The sequence below is a fragment of the Micropterus dolomieu genome, linkage group LG22, assembly GCF_021292245.1.
Source record: "Micropterus dolomieu isolate WLL.071019.BEF.003 ecotype Adirondacks linkage group LG22, ASM2129224v1, whole genome shotgun sequence".
Taxonomy (NCBI): Eukaryota; Metazoa; Chordata; class Actinopteri; order Centrarchiformes; family Centrarchidae; genus Micropterus; species Micropterus dolomieu.
In genome coordinates, this window is record NC_060171.1 from 21,565,585 (window position 1) to 21,583,770 (window position 18,186).

At 42.6% G+C, this 18,186-nt stretch overlaps 1 protein-coding gene across 19 annotated transcripts in view; it reads right to left on the minus strand.

Moving 5' to 3' along the window:
• Nucleotides 1-599: 599 nt before the first annotated feature.
• furinb (furin (paired basic amino acid cleaving enzyme) b) overlaps nucleotides 600-18,186 on the minus strand; it is an 82,649-nt gene continuing 65,062 nt past the window's right edge. For all 19 annotated transcript variants that reach the window (XM_046036229.1, XM_046036228.1, XM_046036230.1 and 16 more), the window contains 9 exons: nucleotides 14,570-14,742; nucleotides 10,458-10,670; nucleotides 8,658-8,758; nucleotides 6,944-7,047; nucleotides 5,517-5,634; nucleotides 5,196-5,375; nucleotides 4,843-4,970; nucleotides 4,092-4,220; nucleotides 600-3,206 (listed from right to left, as the gene is read on the minus strand). In XM_046036229.1, the coding sequence (XP_045892185.1) occupies nucleotides 2,497-3,206; nucleotides 4,092-4,220; nucleotides 4,843-4,970; nucleotides 5,196-5,375; nucleotides 5,517-5,634; nucleotides 6,944-7,047; nucleotides 8,658-8,758; nucleotides 10,458-10,670; nucleotides 14,570-14,742 (1,856 nt within the window). In that variant the 3' untranslated portion in view covers nucleotides 600-2,496. The remainder of the gene's footprint in view (nucleotides 3,207-4,091; nucleotides 4,221-4,842; nucleotides 4,971-5,195; nucleotides 5,376-5,516; nucleotides 5,635-6,943; nucleotides 7,048-8,657; nucleotides 8,759-10,457; nucleotides 10,671-14,569; nucleotides 14,743-18,186) is intronic.

An 18,186-nucleotide genomic window follows, 5' to 3' on the forward strand; every position in this document is an offset into this window, starting at 1 on the left:
AGAAAGAAAGACAATGAAAACAGATCACAGCTCACGTAAACATGTAATGAAGGTGCGAATGAGGAGACGGATGGCTGTCAGCCTCACTTATAATGCAAAGCGTGACACATCCGCGGGGCACTGAATTCTGCTGCGAGTTCTCCCGGCAGATCTAATTATGGGCCACAGAATGAATGTACCTTCACCCGTGAACCCAGTTACCTGCCTCTGTAGAGGTTGTTATAGAGGAAAGCTGCTAATGAACAAAGCTGCTACCAGCAGGCATTGTTTTCCCGCCTGTATACAAACCTTTTCCATTTATATTAATTTAAACTTTAAGAGAGGCTACCACATTGAAACTTGAGAAAACTATTTCTTGAAGGCTTTTTGGCAACACGCTCGCTGCAACTGGATAGCAAGGAGAAGACAAGAGTGCTGGCACCCCGTTAAAGCTGAACGCCCGGAGTGAAGGAAACACACTTGCAACAATGATATACGGCCATGAAGAAGTGATGAACCATCTGTTCTCTTGGGTGGTGTTTGTGTCAGGGGCTGAATTTAAAATTAATAAAACCCCAAAAAGTTATACAATCTGGCAGTAAAGACGCAAACAGTCTATGTATGCAACAGCCAAAGTCATTTTATTCCAGCATGAAACTGGTCTCCACAATATTAACATCCATTGTCAGTTAAATAAAAAAGCATAGAAAACGCGATACAAGATCTAATTTCTTAATCACTGTAACCATCCTGGCCTCTAGATCCAAAGGCTTTGATTCAACTGTTATAGATGGGAAATAAAGCGGGTATTTGTCTTTCAATGTATGGCGCTCACAGCACAAAGGGAAAGAGCTTTGCCCTGATGAGGACGTACTGGGAGAGAAGCCCTAAAAATCAATATATGCTCTGTGGGGAAAATGAAGACAAAATTATCTTATTTCTTACCAGCAGCAACCACTAGAAAGAATGTAAAGGTCAGCCAAGCAGCTTCGGGCTAAGTGTGTTTTTTAAAATTTAATTCAAAAACACTGTTAATCTACTACAAGTTAATGAGATTTTGTGAGTGATATATCCGATGTCTACACTGCGGTGCCGATTCCCACTGCATGGATTGAAAACGGAGCGTCCTCCACAGTCTCTTGCTTATCAAACAGCCAGCGGGATGTTTTATTATGCCGTGCCAGTAGCTGCAGGAATCTTCAATTTAAAGTTTTCTTACTATTAATGAACCGCGTGTCAACTTCACGGCGCCCGGCCCGTAATCTGCCAGGAATCTGATAAAATATAACAGCAATTCATGAAAGCTCTGCCTGTGTCAGGGGCCAAGGGTCTGGGGACAAAGCAGATGCATATTTGGGAAAGTAATGCACTCTACTAGGTTTAGAGGGGCAACGCTTCCCATTTCACAGGTCAAATTCACTCCTTACAGAGTACTTTTCAACCTTCTTAACCTGTGGAAACAGTTGGATAATGTCTTCTGTAGCTCTGTAGGAGCATTGACAAGTCTGAAAAAATAACCCTGATGAAGTCATTGGTATTTTGGGCTCTGATTGGTTGTTGGGCTCCGAGATTACAAGATGTATTCCAGAAAGTGGGGGTGTGAAGTTTGAAAAGACATGGCATTAATTTAGCTGGGAAGCTCTAATGAATGATGCTATCTTGTTGCATTATGGGAAACGTAGGAATCATGGCTTTGGGGGCTTGACCTACTCTTGCTAATATTCAGGAAAATTAGGAGTCTACTGCATTGATTTTTACTATTTAAAATCAATCTGTCTTTAAAGAAGTGCAATACTACATTTCTGTATATCCCTTTGATAAATTTGACAAAATATGGTCAGACAGGTCCTTATAGTAAAATAAAGGACCAGTGTGTAAGATTTAGGGTGCTCTACTGGCAGAGTATCGCAGAAATGGAAATAATATATTCATACATATGTTTTCATTAATGTATAATCACCTGAAAATAAGAATCACTGTGTTTTTGTTGACTTAGAATGAGCCCTTATACCTACAGAGAGACTGGGTCCTCTTCCATGAGTCTGCCATGTTGCACTGCCATGTTTCTACAGTAGCCCAGAATGGACAAACCAGATACTAGCTCTTGAGAGCTTTTCATGTTTTTTGTTCCACCACAGGTTCTCCCACATGCTTGGAAGGGGAGGGTAGGGCAAGCGGTATTCAGATGGTTGCAATCTATAACCTCACCGTTAGATGATGCCACTAAATTCTGCACACGGGTCCTTTAAGTAAAACACTTGCATAACTTACACCTTAAATTGGTGACAAAGAGTCATGTGCATAATAAATACATCTGACATCAAAATATTGAGTCAAATACGATAAATTAACAAATGTAAATAAATACATGAAAAAACTAATGATTGACTCTTTAATGCATTTGAATGGGGTGAGACAGTAAGGCCTGCGTTTTGTGTTTTTACTGAGCCTGTGTGAGTCTCCTTCATGTAGTCAGATCTAAATACTGATGACACCCAGGACATCCAGCAGATTCAGCTAGATGGAGCTCTGCGTCTTGATAAAAGCTGTCCGCTCGCTTTGACCGTCCACTTCCTCGCTGTCTGATTCAGACTGGTAGGCGATCATGTCCTCATCCCCCCACACAGTGGGGATCCCCTTGTAGCATACCCGTGCCTTCCTCTCCCGTCCTTGGCCGAAGCCAAAACCAAAGCCCACCCGCACCCCCCTCATCTCTGAATACACAGAGGGCAGTTTGGTCCTCCAGCCCAAAGAAGCTCCACCTGAGCGCATCTGCAGCAAGAGGAAGACCCCGACGAAGGCAGCCAGAATGAAGGCACAACTCAGCACGGCCACGATGGCAGGCAGCTGAGTGGATGGAGCTATGCTAAGCCCCGGAGGTTCCTCGCCTTCTTTGCTGTCGCCTGCTGCTGCTCCTGGGATCTCCCCCTCTGGCTGGGCACCGTCCCCCTGGAGCTCCCCAGCTAATGGGGATTTACGCTGCACCTGGTTCTGGTGCAGGCAGGATGTGAGGACCAGGTGGCTGTGAGGCGGGCAGGACAAGCAGTCTGTAGGCCCGGTGCCAGAGCAGGTGAGGCAGGCGGGGTGGCAGGGCAGACAGGCCTGGACGGAGGACAAGTCCACCCAGTTCTCCAGGGAGAGGTTGAGGAGCTGCGGCCCTGAGGTGAAGCCTGGCGGACACAACTTCAAACAACCCTGGAGGAAGAGGGAAAAGCCGGGGCTGCATTCTGGATGGAGTGTGGGAGATGAAAGAATAAGGGGAAAAAGTGTCATTCAATGCAATAAAACAACGAAAATGGCATCCACAACTATGTATGTTTGTATTTTTATTTTTTTAACTAACTAACTAACTAACTAACTAACTAACTAACTAACTAACGGGAAATAGAGTTCTCTGAAACAGTACACATAATAACTAAAATATCTGGAACTGATACTCTATTACACTTAATAGCAGATCCTATTCTTTACATTTGTTAAATTGTATGCTTCCCTGTAATTTATAACCACGCAGAAAGATACACTTCTACAGTTTTTCATTTTCAACTGATCTCCTGTCTCCTGACTTGGACTCTGCTAAAAGATAGCTAAACAATGGCCACACCCAGGAAATCAAAATAGTTGGACATTGTGTCTCTTTTCTCTATATAATTATAAATATATTCCAGTTCATTTCAGAAAACTGGGGCCCTGTAAAAATAAAGTGTTACTCCTGAAATGTAGATTTAAACTAAATTATGGAGAAGAAAGTGTCTGACTGCTTGGAAGCAGAATGAAGCTTCCGATCTCATCTGCCTTCTAATGAGGGAGTCGTCCTCCTCAACAGTTGTTGACAACATAGCACCTCTTCACTGACGCAGTTTGAATCTCCCCTGCTGCTCCTCCATACGTCCCACACTCTGAGTCAAACTCATATGACATATGGCAATGTGCATATTCGTAGTGCGCGTGTAAACAGATGCACGAGAGACTTGCAAATGGGCGACCACAACGCTCGCTTTTCACAAGTTGAAATACCAAACACAGTCTGACCAAAAGCCTGTTTTCTAACAATCGCTGAGTGCCAGCAGAAAATACAAATGAGCCCATTCAACTTCAACAAATGAACTCACCGATACAAATCTGCTGGGCATCGAAGGTCTTGCAGCTGTTGTTGGACGGCCGAGGGAAATCAGATGAGGAGGGGTTAATAACGCTGGGTCCAGTACCCCACAGGATGAGAGTGAACTGACTCAACACACCTAGAAGAGAGAGAGAAGGAGGGGGGGGGGGGGTATTGAGATGTGGAAGAGAATATCAATATAACACTTTGCAGAGAGGGAACGGTGTGAACTGGCTGAGCAGAGGATATGGGGGTGGAAGGAAAGGAAACAAGTGATGAGAGCGGACCGAACACAACACTGGAGGAGGATCAACACCAGCAGAGGAAGAGATGCATTCCTATCTCATTTCCCCATTCGCTCTGAGTCAACAAAGCCACAGGAAAGCTCCAGGACTTAACGAGCAGTTGACTCTTGTTGACAATATGCTGCCATTTGCCTTTTGAAAAAAATGGATGCAGGCAGATTAAAAAAAAAAACATTCTCAAGATACTAAAGTTATTAATCAAATGTTACCAACTATTTTCTTGCAAAACATTTCACTGCCCAGCAACTAAGACAGTGAGAGGTGCAGCCCCAGTACCAAAAATGGTTCAAACTGAATCATTAGAGGGAATGTGACAGAAAGAAGGGGAACTGAGGAGAGGCTATTTAGAGAAGCATTAAAAATATGCAGGAGGACTGGATTTGATGAGGGGGCAGTGAATGTAAGTTTGATGTGATGTGACCAGACTCAACAATTAATGGCAATGAATGGCGTTACCATAGTCACGTTCATTAGCTGCTACGTTTTCTATTTCCAGCGTCCATTCCCCTTGAGGATCCTCGTCCCATGAGTGTGTGGTCATGAAGGCCCAATCGGTGAATCCCTCTGAGGAGAAGTCATTGGGCCTGGAAGAGGAGACATGGCGTGTTTGTTTTATTTATTCCAAAGGCAGAAAGCAGAGAGTGTGTTTTTCCCAGAGAGCATACTTGTGGGAGTATCTGTGTACAACTAACATTGAGGCACACACACACATTGTTTTTGTATGTGTGTGTAAAAAGAGACACAGGCAAAGAGAGATTTGTCTCAGGGATCTGCTGTTGGTGTATATACCGGTGTGTTTTACTGTGTACCTGGGGAACAGCAGGGTGGAGCGTGTGCCCAGTGGGCTGATGAGATGAATGGCCAATTTTCCTCTCTGGTTGTGGGAGAGAGTGAGGCGAGCCTGAACATGTTCCAGAGAGCTGACATACTCCGGTCGTCCCCAGCAGGCATCCACGCTCTTGCTGAACACCAGCTTGTTCCCAATGTCTCTGCAGGTATGACATGTGGAGGGGATTGTGGTTAATGTTGTGTGGCTGCAGAAATGGACACAGACAATAGCACTGTGCTACAAATGTACACGACCGTCCCTCCTCATTCTCACACACACAGCTTCAGGTCACCCTTCTAACCTCGGTTCTGCAAGCATGTTGTGAACACACTGATGCTGTGGCCCGACTGTGGTCCAGTTCTGTGCCGATGCCACCATGGCCCCTGCATCCAGGAGCCCATAACCGTACGAATGACTCACTGTGGAGAAAAAATGGTGGAGGGATAAAGAGAATGGCCGGTTGGTGGGTGGTGGCGTTGAGATAACATCACAGAAAGAGAAATTACAGACAGTCAATTATCCACTCTTTACAGTAACACTGGCGTTCGATGTTGTTCCTCAATCCTGCATAATAAATGCAGTTCCATCAAAAACCCAGATTTGAACTGTGCCACTGTTACAGTTCAGGAACTAACTGAAGAAATATAATTCTGTCTCAGCCGGCTGGAAGGGCATGTTAGGGTCTCTGTTTGACTGAGAGCAGCTGGCAGGCTGAGCCCCAGCAGGAGAACGAAAGACAAAGTAAACACACTCGTGCTGTAGCGCACATGCCATGGGCAGACAGCATGTTGTTAGTGGGATTGAAGAGTAAAGACCACCCCGGCATCTAAATGGACAAAAGGGATATTTTCAGATAAGATTACATACGGCTTAATGTGCTGCAGCGTAAAAGCTAAATATCTATCTCGCCTGGAAAATGGCATTAGCAGTGCACTTTTCCGTAGCGAATATTTGTTTGGTGGCAATGGACAAGTGTTCAGTCATGTTTGTATGTTGGAAAAGAAGAACACTTCGGCAGGAAATCCAACATGGGTTCCTGTTTAGAGTTAGTGGCTCTTGTGTCGTGTAGCAGGCTGCTGTTTGGCTGTTCGTTAAAAAAGCAGCACAAAAAAACTTTCATCATTAAAACCAAAAAATACAAAATATAAATGTCCTTTTGTTATTATTTGGACTTAGTGATTATAATGCCTCAGCTTTGTATCAGGAAATTATCAAGTCATAACTAGCTTAGATAGCTACTGCTTATCTGGCAGAGGTTAGCTAGGAATCTAACTACAATACCCAAGTAGAGAATACATGTGGACTTTCATGAGGGATCCTAAAACTACATATGTAACCAAAACTGTATAAACTACTTGTGTGTTTCTGTGGTGTGCCTATTTACCTTTCTCCCAGTGCTTTTTTGATTGGCTGGACTTGTGGCATACTGTAAGGCTTTGTCGCATGGTGCATGCAGGCAAACAGAGAGCAAAAATGCTGAGACAGCAAGTCTCGAATGATTTGGGAGTGCAGACAATACCATTGTTTGCTTTTGTGCATTATAGCAAACATTCTCCACCGAATATATTTTTGTTTGCTGGAATTAAATGATTATTTGCACGATAATGAAGTTTCTAGAAAGTATGGTTCATGTGCTTACAAACGTCTCATTGTGAGCTCAGAAAAGAGGCACAAATAAAACGGCATATAATACAATCTGTGCTTGATTTGGACTAGTCCGCTCTCTACCTCTGCGTCCCACTCCGTTGGTCTTCCAGTCTCCGGCGCTAAGGTGTGCGGGCTGGGACTTTCTCACCACCAGGTGCTGCATGTCCCTCCACGTCAGGTTCATACTGCAGCGATACAGGAAGGAAAGCAGAGAAACTGTATTGACTTTCTGTCAATAATAGTTGAATAGCTTTCTACATAATGCACATTATGAGAAGAGTCATGTTTCGATGACCTCAAGTGTGAGGAGCTATGGGATATGGAGAAGGTCAGGAGTCTGTAGAAACACCTGATATGTGATTCACCTGGGCATTATACAGTGAGGACACACCTACATCTCTGAAATACACTGAGACAGTAGCCCTGATGGATATGTCAGTCAACCATAACAAAAGGTATGGGCTCACATTAAGGCTTCAAAACAGTCATAAAACACCAGTACTAAAGGTACATCATAACCTACTTTGTAGAAAGGTTAGGGAACACAGTAAAACAGTGGCTACAATACTGTAGAGAACTGTCTAGACCTCTCTGTAATGATAGTTTCTAATGAGGTTTGGGATTAGGGGATGGGCTCACCTTCCACACAGCAGAAGCCCAATAAAAGTTTTGTTTTTAATATAGATTTATTAAGAAGCACAGCTGAGAAGCATTCAGTAGGAGAAGCCTTTGAGTCACCAATGAGGTAAAAAAAAAAGCTCCGTGGGTTAAGATAATCAAACCATGAATCACACTGCTCACAGAAACAGAAAGAAATAGAAACACAGAATTGTATTGTGGTGCATCACCTCTACTCTCTGCATCAGCATTCACATCTCACATCCTCTCATGTGTTATTAATGGACAAGAACCCGTCCCTGATGCACTCAATGTCACCTCAGCCAAGAGCGACGGGGAAATAAATAAAATAGTATAACACCAGAAAGCCAGCTCACTCTACCTATTAAAAGATTCCATCTCTGTGAATCCCAGTGTGGTCCCAGTCTGATAAACTAGCGACTGTGTTATTACTGCTTCCTGTCAGAAAGGGGTGCACACTTCTGACAGGCACCAAACGACTGACTCTAGTTTGGTGTTAAAAGTGACCTTAAATCTGTGAGTCCTACAATATCAGAGGTGACAGTGCTGAGATAAACCTAGGACTCTGATGATGTACACCTAAACTGAAACCGGGTTGTGAAGTAATACTGGATTTGATTTGACACCTGTCAGCTAATCGCTAATGTGGAAATGAGGAGAATTATGCAGGCTCCCTGATAAGAGGACTTAACATGCACAAGATATGACTAAAGATAGGGCCCTAATGGAGAACACATTAGAGCTGCTGACAGAAACTTGGATTCTGATACCTGGAGTCCTGAGTGAGTGATAATGAGAGACAGTCTGGAGTTAAAAATCTTCACTACCGGCCCTACAGGTATTCAGATGTCTGTGTGGGCTGCGGTTGCTGATTTGTCTCGCTAATTAACTGATTATCAAAAGCTTAATTTGCTGAGGAAAGAATTTCTGGGCTGGGATTTAGGCCAACGCCGACTCCCAGACACGTATGCGCCTTTCCAGACGTGCGTGCGTGCGTGCGTGCATGCACGCATGCACGCACGCACCTCCCGCGAGTGGACAGAAGAGCATAACAAATGACATTTATGATAACATTACATTGAAGCGTATTAGCTACAGGGTTGACTGCAAAAATAGCTCTATGGTTACTGGAGGAGGCTGTGTCGTGCTCACTCACTTGGCCTCCAGAGCTAGAGCGATGATCCCAGCAGCCAGTGGGGCCGAAGCAGACGTCCCTGTGTGAGAGTCTGTGCATTTTTGTCTCAGGTCTGTGGTCACCTTGGAGACAGGAGAGAGTGAAGTGCACAGAAATACAGGAAGTTGGACACAGTTAAAATGACACATTCAGTCCCCCACTTCAGTATGAGTGAAGTTCACAGCGAGAGAAGTTCAGAGGGCTGGGACAATGAAAGCTGTGCCAGCAGCACTTGGAGACGGGAAGGAGAAGGGAGAGGAGGCAGAGGAGAAGGGGGAGGAGGAGGAGGCGGGTGGATGCGCAAGTAGGTTCAGTCTCAGGTCTGTGGATCCCTGCCAAAGGGTTACAGCCAGGACAGTGAATGTCAGCCAAATCAGCCCAGCCAGGTCGGGTGTTGGTGAGACAATATATGTTAGCACTCCGTGCAGACCTCTGCTGTCAGTCTCTGCCAATGCCAGAAAGCTAATGAGGCCCCTCTGGGTCACGATGGGGACACGTCAGAAATGACAAGAAGCCAGAGGGCAAGTGAAGGTTTAAGGACAGATTCTTGGTTTGCAACTTTTGGCCTCACAGAGTGCGGCACTAATGACCATTATCTTTGGAAAGAACGTGTCAGAGGAGTAAACAAAGGGAGGGCAGGTGTCTGCACAGGGCCAACTGTTAGATCTCAAAACTGGATAAAACAACATTGAAACGCTTTCATGTTTCATTCATCGATTTTTGGTTGTATTCACTGATTTTGTGCTTTAAAAAAAAGTATTGAATTAATTGATCGACAGAAAATTGTCAACTATTGTAATTATCAAGTAATTTGCCAAGAAACGGGGTGGGGATGGGGCCGTGGATAGAACACATGCCTTTGGTGTAAGAGACCTGGGTTGATTCCCACTGCGACACATCCACCAATGTGTCCCTGATCGAGACATGTAACCCTAAGTTGCTCCAGAGTGACCTCTGACATATATAGCAAGTGTAAGTCGCTTTGGATAAAAGTGTCAGCTAAATGAGCAAATGTAAATGTAAAAAATACCAAGTATTTGCCGGTTCCAGCTTCTCCAATATAAGGATTTTCTGCTAAAATTATTTCTTCTTTCCATGTTGTCCACGTAGGGTTTGTTTACAAGCCTGGTCGGCTTATAATTTGACAGTCTAGGCAAAAATGTACCAAACACAAAAATCAAAGTGAACATAAATATTAGTTTTGGAAAAAAAGATGTATGAACTCACTGATACAACAAATGACAGCTTCTCACTACTAAAGCAACAATATAAAGCAACTGCTGCAGTACATTTTAAAATGACTTTAATTTCATCCATTTGATGAGTTGTGTTTGCTTGCCTTCAGCATGCCTCTGTTGTATTTTGGAGGGAATGGCAGATTTACAGTTGTTTTATGTTATTCTATGTCCCTGAGGCAATTCTTTCTTTAGCTGACAAGCAGCTTGAAGGAAGCATGTGACATCACTCAGTGTTTGTCAGCTTTGCTCACTGTATGTTACACATCAGTCACTCTGATTTTGACAGTTTGATGCCTATTTTTGATTTGAGAGAGACACGGTTAATGTGTATGTGCGCTCGAAAAGGGTTTGTTTTGGATGTACCAGCATCAGCTTTTGACTGATAAGGCCAATGCACAGTATGAGATGTTTGGCTATTTTTGCAATGCTGACATTTACAGTGTGCTAAAGATCCTGAAGTATAAAAAACAATCCTACACGAAATCTGAGATGTTCAAAGTGTGAGTGTGAGTGTGTGTGTGTGTGAGTGTGTGTGTACACCCACTATCTGTTTCTCCCCCGGGTTTCCAGAACTGAAGGTGGTAGCGAGGGTGGAAGAGCAGGGCTCGCTGTACCACGGCACGTTGCCGGACTGCGTGGTGCTGCTGATGGACAGGGTGTAAATGCTGTTGGTGTAGCCGTCACAGTTGCAGCTGTCCTGCTCCCGGCCACCGTTACCCGAGGCCCACACAAAGATGGAGCCTAGGCCGCCACGTCCCTGTGGCATAGAATCACATGTTCATGAAGTTTTAATCCACAGACAAAGAATAGTTTAAGAGAAAGACACCAACAAGAGCTGGTTGAAAAGTGAAAAATTGCCTTTGACAAAGATGTGCGTCTCACTGCCTGAACACCTTGTCGCTTATGTGCTTTTGCTTAGAAGCAGTGAACTGCTGTCGGCACAACTCTTATTAATATATCATAATGTCAGGCGACTTATTGCGGGAGAACATCAGATAACAAACAGAAGAAATGTAATTACAGAATCTACTCAAACGGAATATAATTTAGGGGCCTGATAAATGACAACATGATATCTGGCAGTGAGATTGTATGCTCGTAAAATACGCACATTATATGAGATGGACATTTAGTCCAGTTGGGTCTGGACTGCCAACAGGAGGCTGGAAATCTCGGGGCGGTTTATGACTCAGATCAAAATTTCACTAAACATTTTAGCTAAGTAACAAAGGGTGTCATTTGTCAACTCAGGGACATTGCTAAGATTAGATTGTTCTTTTTGTCCTTTTTTAGTGTATTCGTCTCCAGGCGATTAGATTACTGCAACTCGCTGGAAAGCCATCCTCAATTTGTAGAACCCCCCCCAGCTGCCAAGGACATCACAGGGTGAGAAACTTTTTGCACATTTTCTCAGTTTTGGCCTCCATGCACTGGCTACATACAGCCTTTAAAATCGATTTTTAAGTTGTGCTGATTATTTCTAAGGAACAGGTTGATCTGCCCCCGTCCTACACTGTTGACCTTCTTTCTCTCAATACATAGTTGACAGTAGCCTGAGGTCTACTGACCCGTTGTTGCTTACTGTCCCCGGGGACGTGCTGGAGACAAGAGAGATAGAGGGCAGCAGGGCATCTGCAGCCAGGGCTCAACGGCTCTGAAATAGCCTCTGGCCGGAGAACAACCTCAGTGTCCTTTTTATTGAAGTCTTACAGATTTTTAAAATAGGCTTTAATTAGTTTTACTTTTGCTGTCATGTTTTAACTTCATTCTTTTCCTCTTTTAAAAATATATTTGGCAAGTACTTTTTCTTCTTTGTTATCTCTGTCTTTGATTTGTTCTTCTGCGAAGCACTTTTTGAGAGCTTTGTGAAAAGTGCCAAAACGAATAAATGTTATTGTCATAATTTACTCACAACTTGCATTTGTATTCAGCATTAATGATGCCCTGTCATTCAAAAGTTAATAAAACAATTACAGTCAATTTTTTCATCAAAGTGTGAAAGCGGCAACTCCAGACACTGTGACATCCAGAATAAAACAGATTAAAACTTTTCTTCTTCCACCTACAGTTTGAACAAAGTTGGCAGATAACTTATTCATTTTGGAGAACAAAAGAAGAAATACATATGATAGATAAATACAGATAAAAAGAAAGCAGAGGGGCCTCTCTTACTGCACTCCCCACATACAGAGTGAGCAGGAACAATGAAACTGTTGGTGGCAAGCAAGAAATTAATAAGGTGAGAGAAAACGGATGTATATCATTATTGCCTCGCTCTCGGCCTCCCACAGATACACAAAACTACAAAAAAAGGGAATATAAAAACTGCTGTTTTCAGTCAGAGTGATGGGAAAAAGCTGCAGGATTGTTCACTTCTCCTGTTGTTAAAGATTGTCTGTGTCTGTTCTGCTCTCTGCCTGCTTGACTCTGGCCTGGCTGTTATAAAAATAAAAATCCTGCCACATCATCAGTTCCAGTATTTTGGCTTCAGAGTCCCGACAGATAAAGATGCTGGGATCTTTGCTTCTTTATCACTGTTTTTGCAACAGTGTTTTTCTCTGGCATGGTTAATCACATTTTAAGGGTACAAAGGAAACTCGTTTTGACCTGAACAGAGACTTTAAATGAGCATGTTGAGAGGCTTTTAAAAAGGATTATCAATTACATTTTCTACTGTATGTATGATGCTGTCTGAATCATACTGTATCCTAACACAAGGGTCTTGAAGTTCTAGCTAATACTCCTAAACCTTCCAACCCCAATCTATGACTGGACGCTGCCTTTGCTGCAGGTTACAGAGGCCGACGATAACACTTCAGTGCCCGGGGCTATCTCACTGCCAGGAGAACACAGGAAACCAGAAAGGTCCTGTTGTGCTGCTGTCAGGCATTTCTTTCTCCACGCCATGATATGTGGGGCATTTCACATTAGGGATGTGACATATGAGTCATTCTTTTCCAAAGAAAATGTGTGGTTTCAGTCGTTGACACGCTAATTACTGCCGTCTTTGAATCCAACTATTGTCCTGCATCACTGACTGCTGCTCTATTTCTATTTTCTCCCGTCTCACTTTTATCATTTAGCTGTTCTGCGCCTTTGATGTGGCATGCTGACATATGAGAAATGACGACATTAGCGTTAGATGATATGTCATAATCTTTAATGTCTTAATCTATCCAACCCTAAAGGACTAGTCAGAGGGCAATTAACGAACTCACCTTGAGGTTTTTCTTTTCAACACAGTACTTCTCAAACAAATATCCCCCATTAAATATTCAAGTATCAAGTATCTTCAATCAAGTACAGTTGCCCTTGATTTAACCCTTCTTGGATAAGTATGACCTGGATGACTGAGAATCTTCGCAGATATTTAATATTAATACAATCTGCTCACAAGCACTCTGAAGCTCAGTAATTAACATGTTATGTCTTGTTTATTTAATCACTACAAAAACTGAGTAGTAAAAATGAAAATACATTTTATGGGGGCTTATAAGCCAGACCACTTCTTGTCTAGGACCAGTTGCCAGGCTACCTTTGGAGACTACAGGCAGTTACTGGTCCCGGTGTTGAAGTGTGTTTCCCCATGTCTTTGTGTTTTCCCCACTGTAAACTGAGCCAAAACCTATCCCTAACTCCATCAAAACCCTGGTGCCTCTCGCTTTGACTCGTCTTCTCAAAGTCGACCCTCCAACACTTCGAGGCATAGGGCAGAGTGCCCCAGACATCGGAGGTAGCTGCAACGGCTGAGAGGCTTGTACACCACTCTCCCCCTGAAAAGTTATTCTCCACTGTTTGTCACCATGCCTCTTTGCCACTCATTGATTTGAGCGCCATGGCATCAAACAAAATGAGCCTGAAACTCCAGGTGGAGCCGGGATGTGTCCACACAAGTGTTTTGTACTATACGCTGTTGTTGGCAAAGGAGGGATGGGCAGTTCTTTCATTGCTGATGGCGGGTGTCTCAGCCAATGTGTTTGAAACGTTGCGCTGAAGATATTGAGCTTGAATGAGTGAGAGCATGCGCGAGGAGGGGGGCTGCGCAGCATGTAATAGATTAACTGTCTCATGCACTACTGTTAGGATAAAGTCGCAGCTTCAGCAGATAAGCCAAAAAGTTATTTTTAAACAAATTCCCTACTGCTGCGTCTCTGCGACGCGTAATCGTGTAATTTATCCTATGCCTTGATCCTGTGTAACTGTGGAGGGCAACAGTACAACTTGAAAGCAAACACAGCTTGAAGGAAAAACTGACTTTAATACTAGAATGGCAAAGAAACAGTTGGGCAAAAAAATCCCCGTAAAATGACAAATTGTTGTTTGTTTTACGCTGTTTTTGGTAGGGATTAAACAAACAAGATATAGCGTGTTTATTGGTGAGACGTGCAGATAGGCAGATTTTCTTACCTTGGGACAGAGCCAGGCTAGCTATTTCCATCTGTTCCCCTTGCAGATTTTATGTTAAGCTAAACTAACAGTCTGCTGGCTTCAGCATCATATTTTCCATATTTACCATACAAACATGAGTGTGATATCAATCTTCTTATCTATTTCTCATCGAGAAAAAGAAGGGAATAAGCACATTAAGATCTTGTGTGAGATTGATAGATATGCTTAATTAGTAGATTAGAAATCCAATCTTATGCTCTGACTGACCTTGGTGATTCCCTGGAGAAAAGCTTCCTTAGCCAGCTTGGCAGGGCCGTCCAGTGACTTGCCGTCGTCTTCTGGGCCCCAGCTGGCACTATAAATGTGGATGTGCTGAGGGTTGAGGCTAAGAGAATGTGCCTCCACCACATCCGTCACCTCCCCATCCAACATACGAACTCCTGTAATATAAACACGTAATGCAAATTAGATTTCCTGTAGACGTGAAAGGTGGTGGGGAACGAGTGACAGAATGACAGATGGTAAAAAAAAAAACAGCATGAGATGACAAGAAAGAAAACGTGTCATAAGAAGGCTGAAAGAAATAGCTTGGAGCTATTTATCATTATATATATATATATATATTCACAAAAAATAAACAAAACAGAAAAAAGAGAGACAAGAGTTCACAGAGTTCCAGTTTTAATGATTAAGTGTGCAATAGCTTACACTATTTTAACGTCACATAAACAACCAGGATTACTGCCCCACGGTTGTATGCCTTTGCCAGCCAGGCAAGTTGCAGTTTACATCCATGACTCATTTTTGAGGTCACAATGACATTGGACTCAAAAGTGTCACCTATTCAGTGTCTGATCAACTGTGAAATATGGTCTCAATCTTCTCTTCTGTCCCTGAGTTATGTTGAATAATGGCCAAAAAAAGTGTTTCTCTAGGGCATTATGATATCACAGTGAAGTTGATCAGTTCATTGTTGTATCCCATTAAATATCTGTCATAATTACCGCATCAATTCTTGAGTTATGGCCAAAAACGTGTTTTGTGAGGTCACAGTGACCTTGACCTTTGACAACCAAATTCTAATCAGTTCATCCTTGTGTCCAGGTGGACAAATCTGAAAAACATCCCTCAAGGCAATCCTGAGATATTGCATTCATGAAAACAGGACGGACCAACAGACGGACCAGAAAAGATAGAGCCTTCGGCCACGGCTATTGGCGTGGTGGAGGCATAAAAACACATCTGGTTGTTAAACCAAGAAAGTCTGTTTCCTGACCCCACCAAAAAACAGAAAGACACGTAGGCAAATGTAACAGAAGAGAGAAAGGCACATACACGCTCAAACAGTATAAATGAGCTGAGAGTTTACAGCGGCTTCAACAGACTGGTGTGTCCACAGGGTAGCACCAAATGTCACCTTTCATCATACCTGGAACGCAACCCTGTCTGAGCCTTTGAAGTGAACAGCCTCAGATCAATCCCCTGAACATTAATGGCTGTAGAGAGGCATGAAATGAACCACCCTCAAATAGGGTCCATTACTGGGAGAGGAACTCCGGACCTCAGAGGCAAAGCTACGATTGACGATGTCTACATTAAGACTTCAATAATCCATTCTAGACAACCTGCCTGGCCCTGCAGGCACAAACACATGGCAGTAGGGATGTAGCCAAAGCAGTAATTACTCTGTTAGTGTGGGGATTCGACGTAACACAACTTTGAATACTGAGTAACCTGGAAAAAAAAAAGAACTAGGGCTAAACATGCGACATAAAGCACAATGTTAGCTCGGTGATCACTATGCACGGGCTGTATTGCAGCAGTCATGATAATCACTGTCGTAACAATTCTCATCAACTTCCTGCGGCTCAACGATTCCTTTTTAAGACACTGCTCCGTGAGTTCCCTGAAGCACCAGCAAGTCAGGAGTAGCAGGTAGCAATGTAGCTATGAGTGTGTGTGTATGTGTGCGCTGGTGGGTGGAAAACAAGTACAGTAGGTGGAAAGAAACACAGAGCGAGCCAGGTAGGGTCAATTACAGGTTTTAAACACTAATCACAGCTCAGTAAGGATACACACTTAGGCGTCCCTACGAACGTGACTGCTTGCGCTCACTCACACACACACACACACACCATTGGTATTTTCTTTTGAGCAAATCACAGCTGTTTATAAACATTTCACTGACCCCATGACATGAAAAGATTCACAGAGGAGTCATTTATGAGAACAGGGCCAACGTGCCGCTCCGTCGAGAGATGAATGGTAATGAAGACAAAGAAGGAGAGTTATGAGTAACATCTGTGAACGGGACTGCTCGGGGCTCGGCAGGCTCCACTGAGTCTTGTTGGCTGCCGTCACTGTCACTGACAGATTGTTTGGTGACAAAAGTTACTAAAAACCTCCTTGGAATACTTTATCAAGTGCAAACATTTTCACAAGGCAAAAAAACAACAACAAAAAAAAACCCAACCAAATTTTTAAATGACATTCTCGGCTTTGTCGTTAATGCATACCTGCACATGCTGACAGCTTTATGTGTTAAAAAAGGAGCCTACCTTATTTTCACCAGCTTTTTTTAGGTAGATGATTTACACAGTGGTATGAAAAGATGTCCAATGGGTTGTGAAGTCAGTTTTCTTGGCAAGAACATAATACTAAATTTAGATTGTTCCCTCATCGCAAAGGACTCAACACTGGAAACAATTGAACTTGCTTTCTTTCTAATTGCTGGAAGAAAGACTGGAGTTTCAAGCCAAGTGCCAAAATAAAGGTGGGGTGAGTTTTAATATGTGCTGGTTTGAATAAAACAACAATAACAATAACACAAAAACAGATTCACTGAAGAATTTATTCAGATAATGGCTCATCACTGACAATGCATAAAAACGTGTAGATTTCAGATTTAAATTTAGGCTTTTAACACTGGTGGTTTCTTTCTTTATGTCACGCAAGAATCTAATTCCGTTGGCTGTGTTTTTCCCTTTTAATACAGGAAGTTGTTTCCTTTCTGAAAGTACTTGCTATTTCCTCTCCCTGCCTTCCACTCTGTTAGTGCGTTCATGCGGAGGGTTCGCCACTATGAGTCCCATCCGAAACCAATGAGGGTGGAGTGGGTTATTAAACCCTCCTATGCTGAGTCAGCACCGATGCTGGCTTGTTGAAGGTGTTTAACACCCTTTGTTGCACGATGGGAGACCTTCCTTTCAAATGTGAGTTCCGCGTGACTTTGCCGGTTAACATGTAGGATTTTTAATTCCGAAACTACACTAATATTTCATATCACCATTCACAGGTTAACAACGTAGCCCAAAGGTTATATTGTGTTTAATAAAAAAAATGCTCTTGTCTGATAGACAATACAACTGTTATTTTTTCTTAATGAATTGTATTTAATACGAAAATCTTCAGCCAAAACGAAATAGCCTACATTAAATGACAGAATAATTGAACATGACACAACTAGATACACAGGGGTATCACGTAACAAACGCATTAAAGAAAAGTAGTTAAGTCTTTCCATATTTTCATCATTTAAATTTTTCAGATCATATAATGTTTCAATATAATGTTTGATTTCTATTTTAAAATGATGTATTTGTGGATTGTTTTTAGGTCATGTATTTGTGAATGTAATATTCTTCATGTAAGATAAAGAAGTTTAAAATATATAGGCTATTCTTTTACAATGAATATCAATCTTTTCATAAAAGAACCATAATAATTTGGTTCATAAACACACCAAATACATGACAAATGGTATCCGTTTCGTTATTGCAAAAAAGACATTTTTCCTCATCATCAATCCTGAATCTTAATACAGCTGTTTATTTGATACACATTTTATAGCAGTGAGTGCAGCGGTAACGTTAGATCCTATTTAT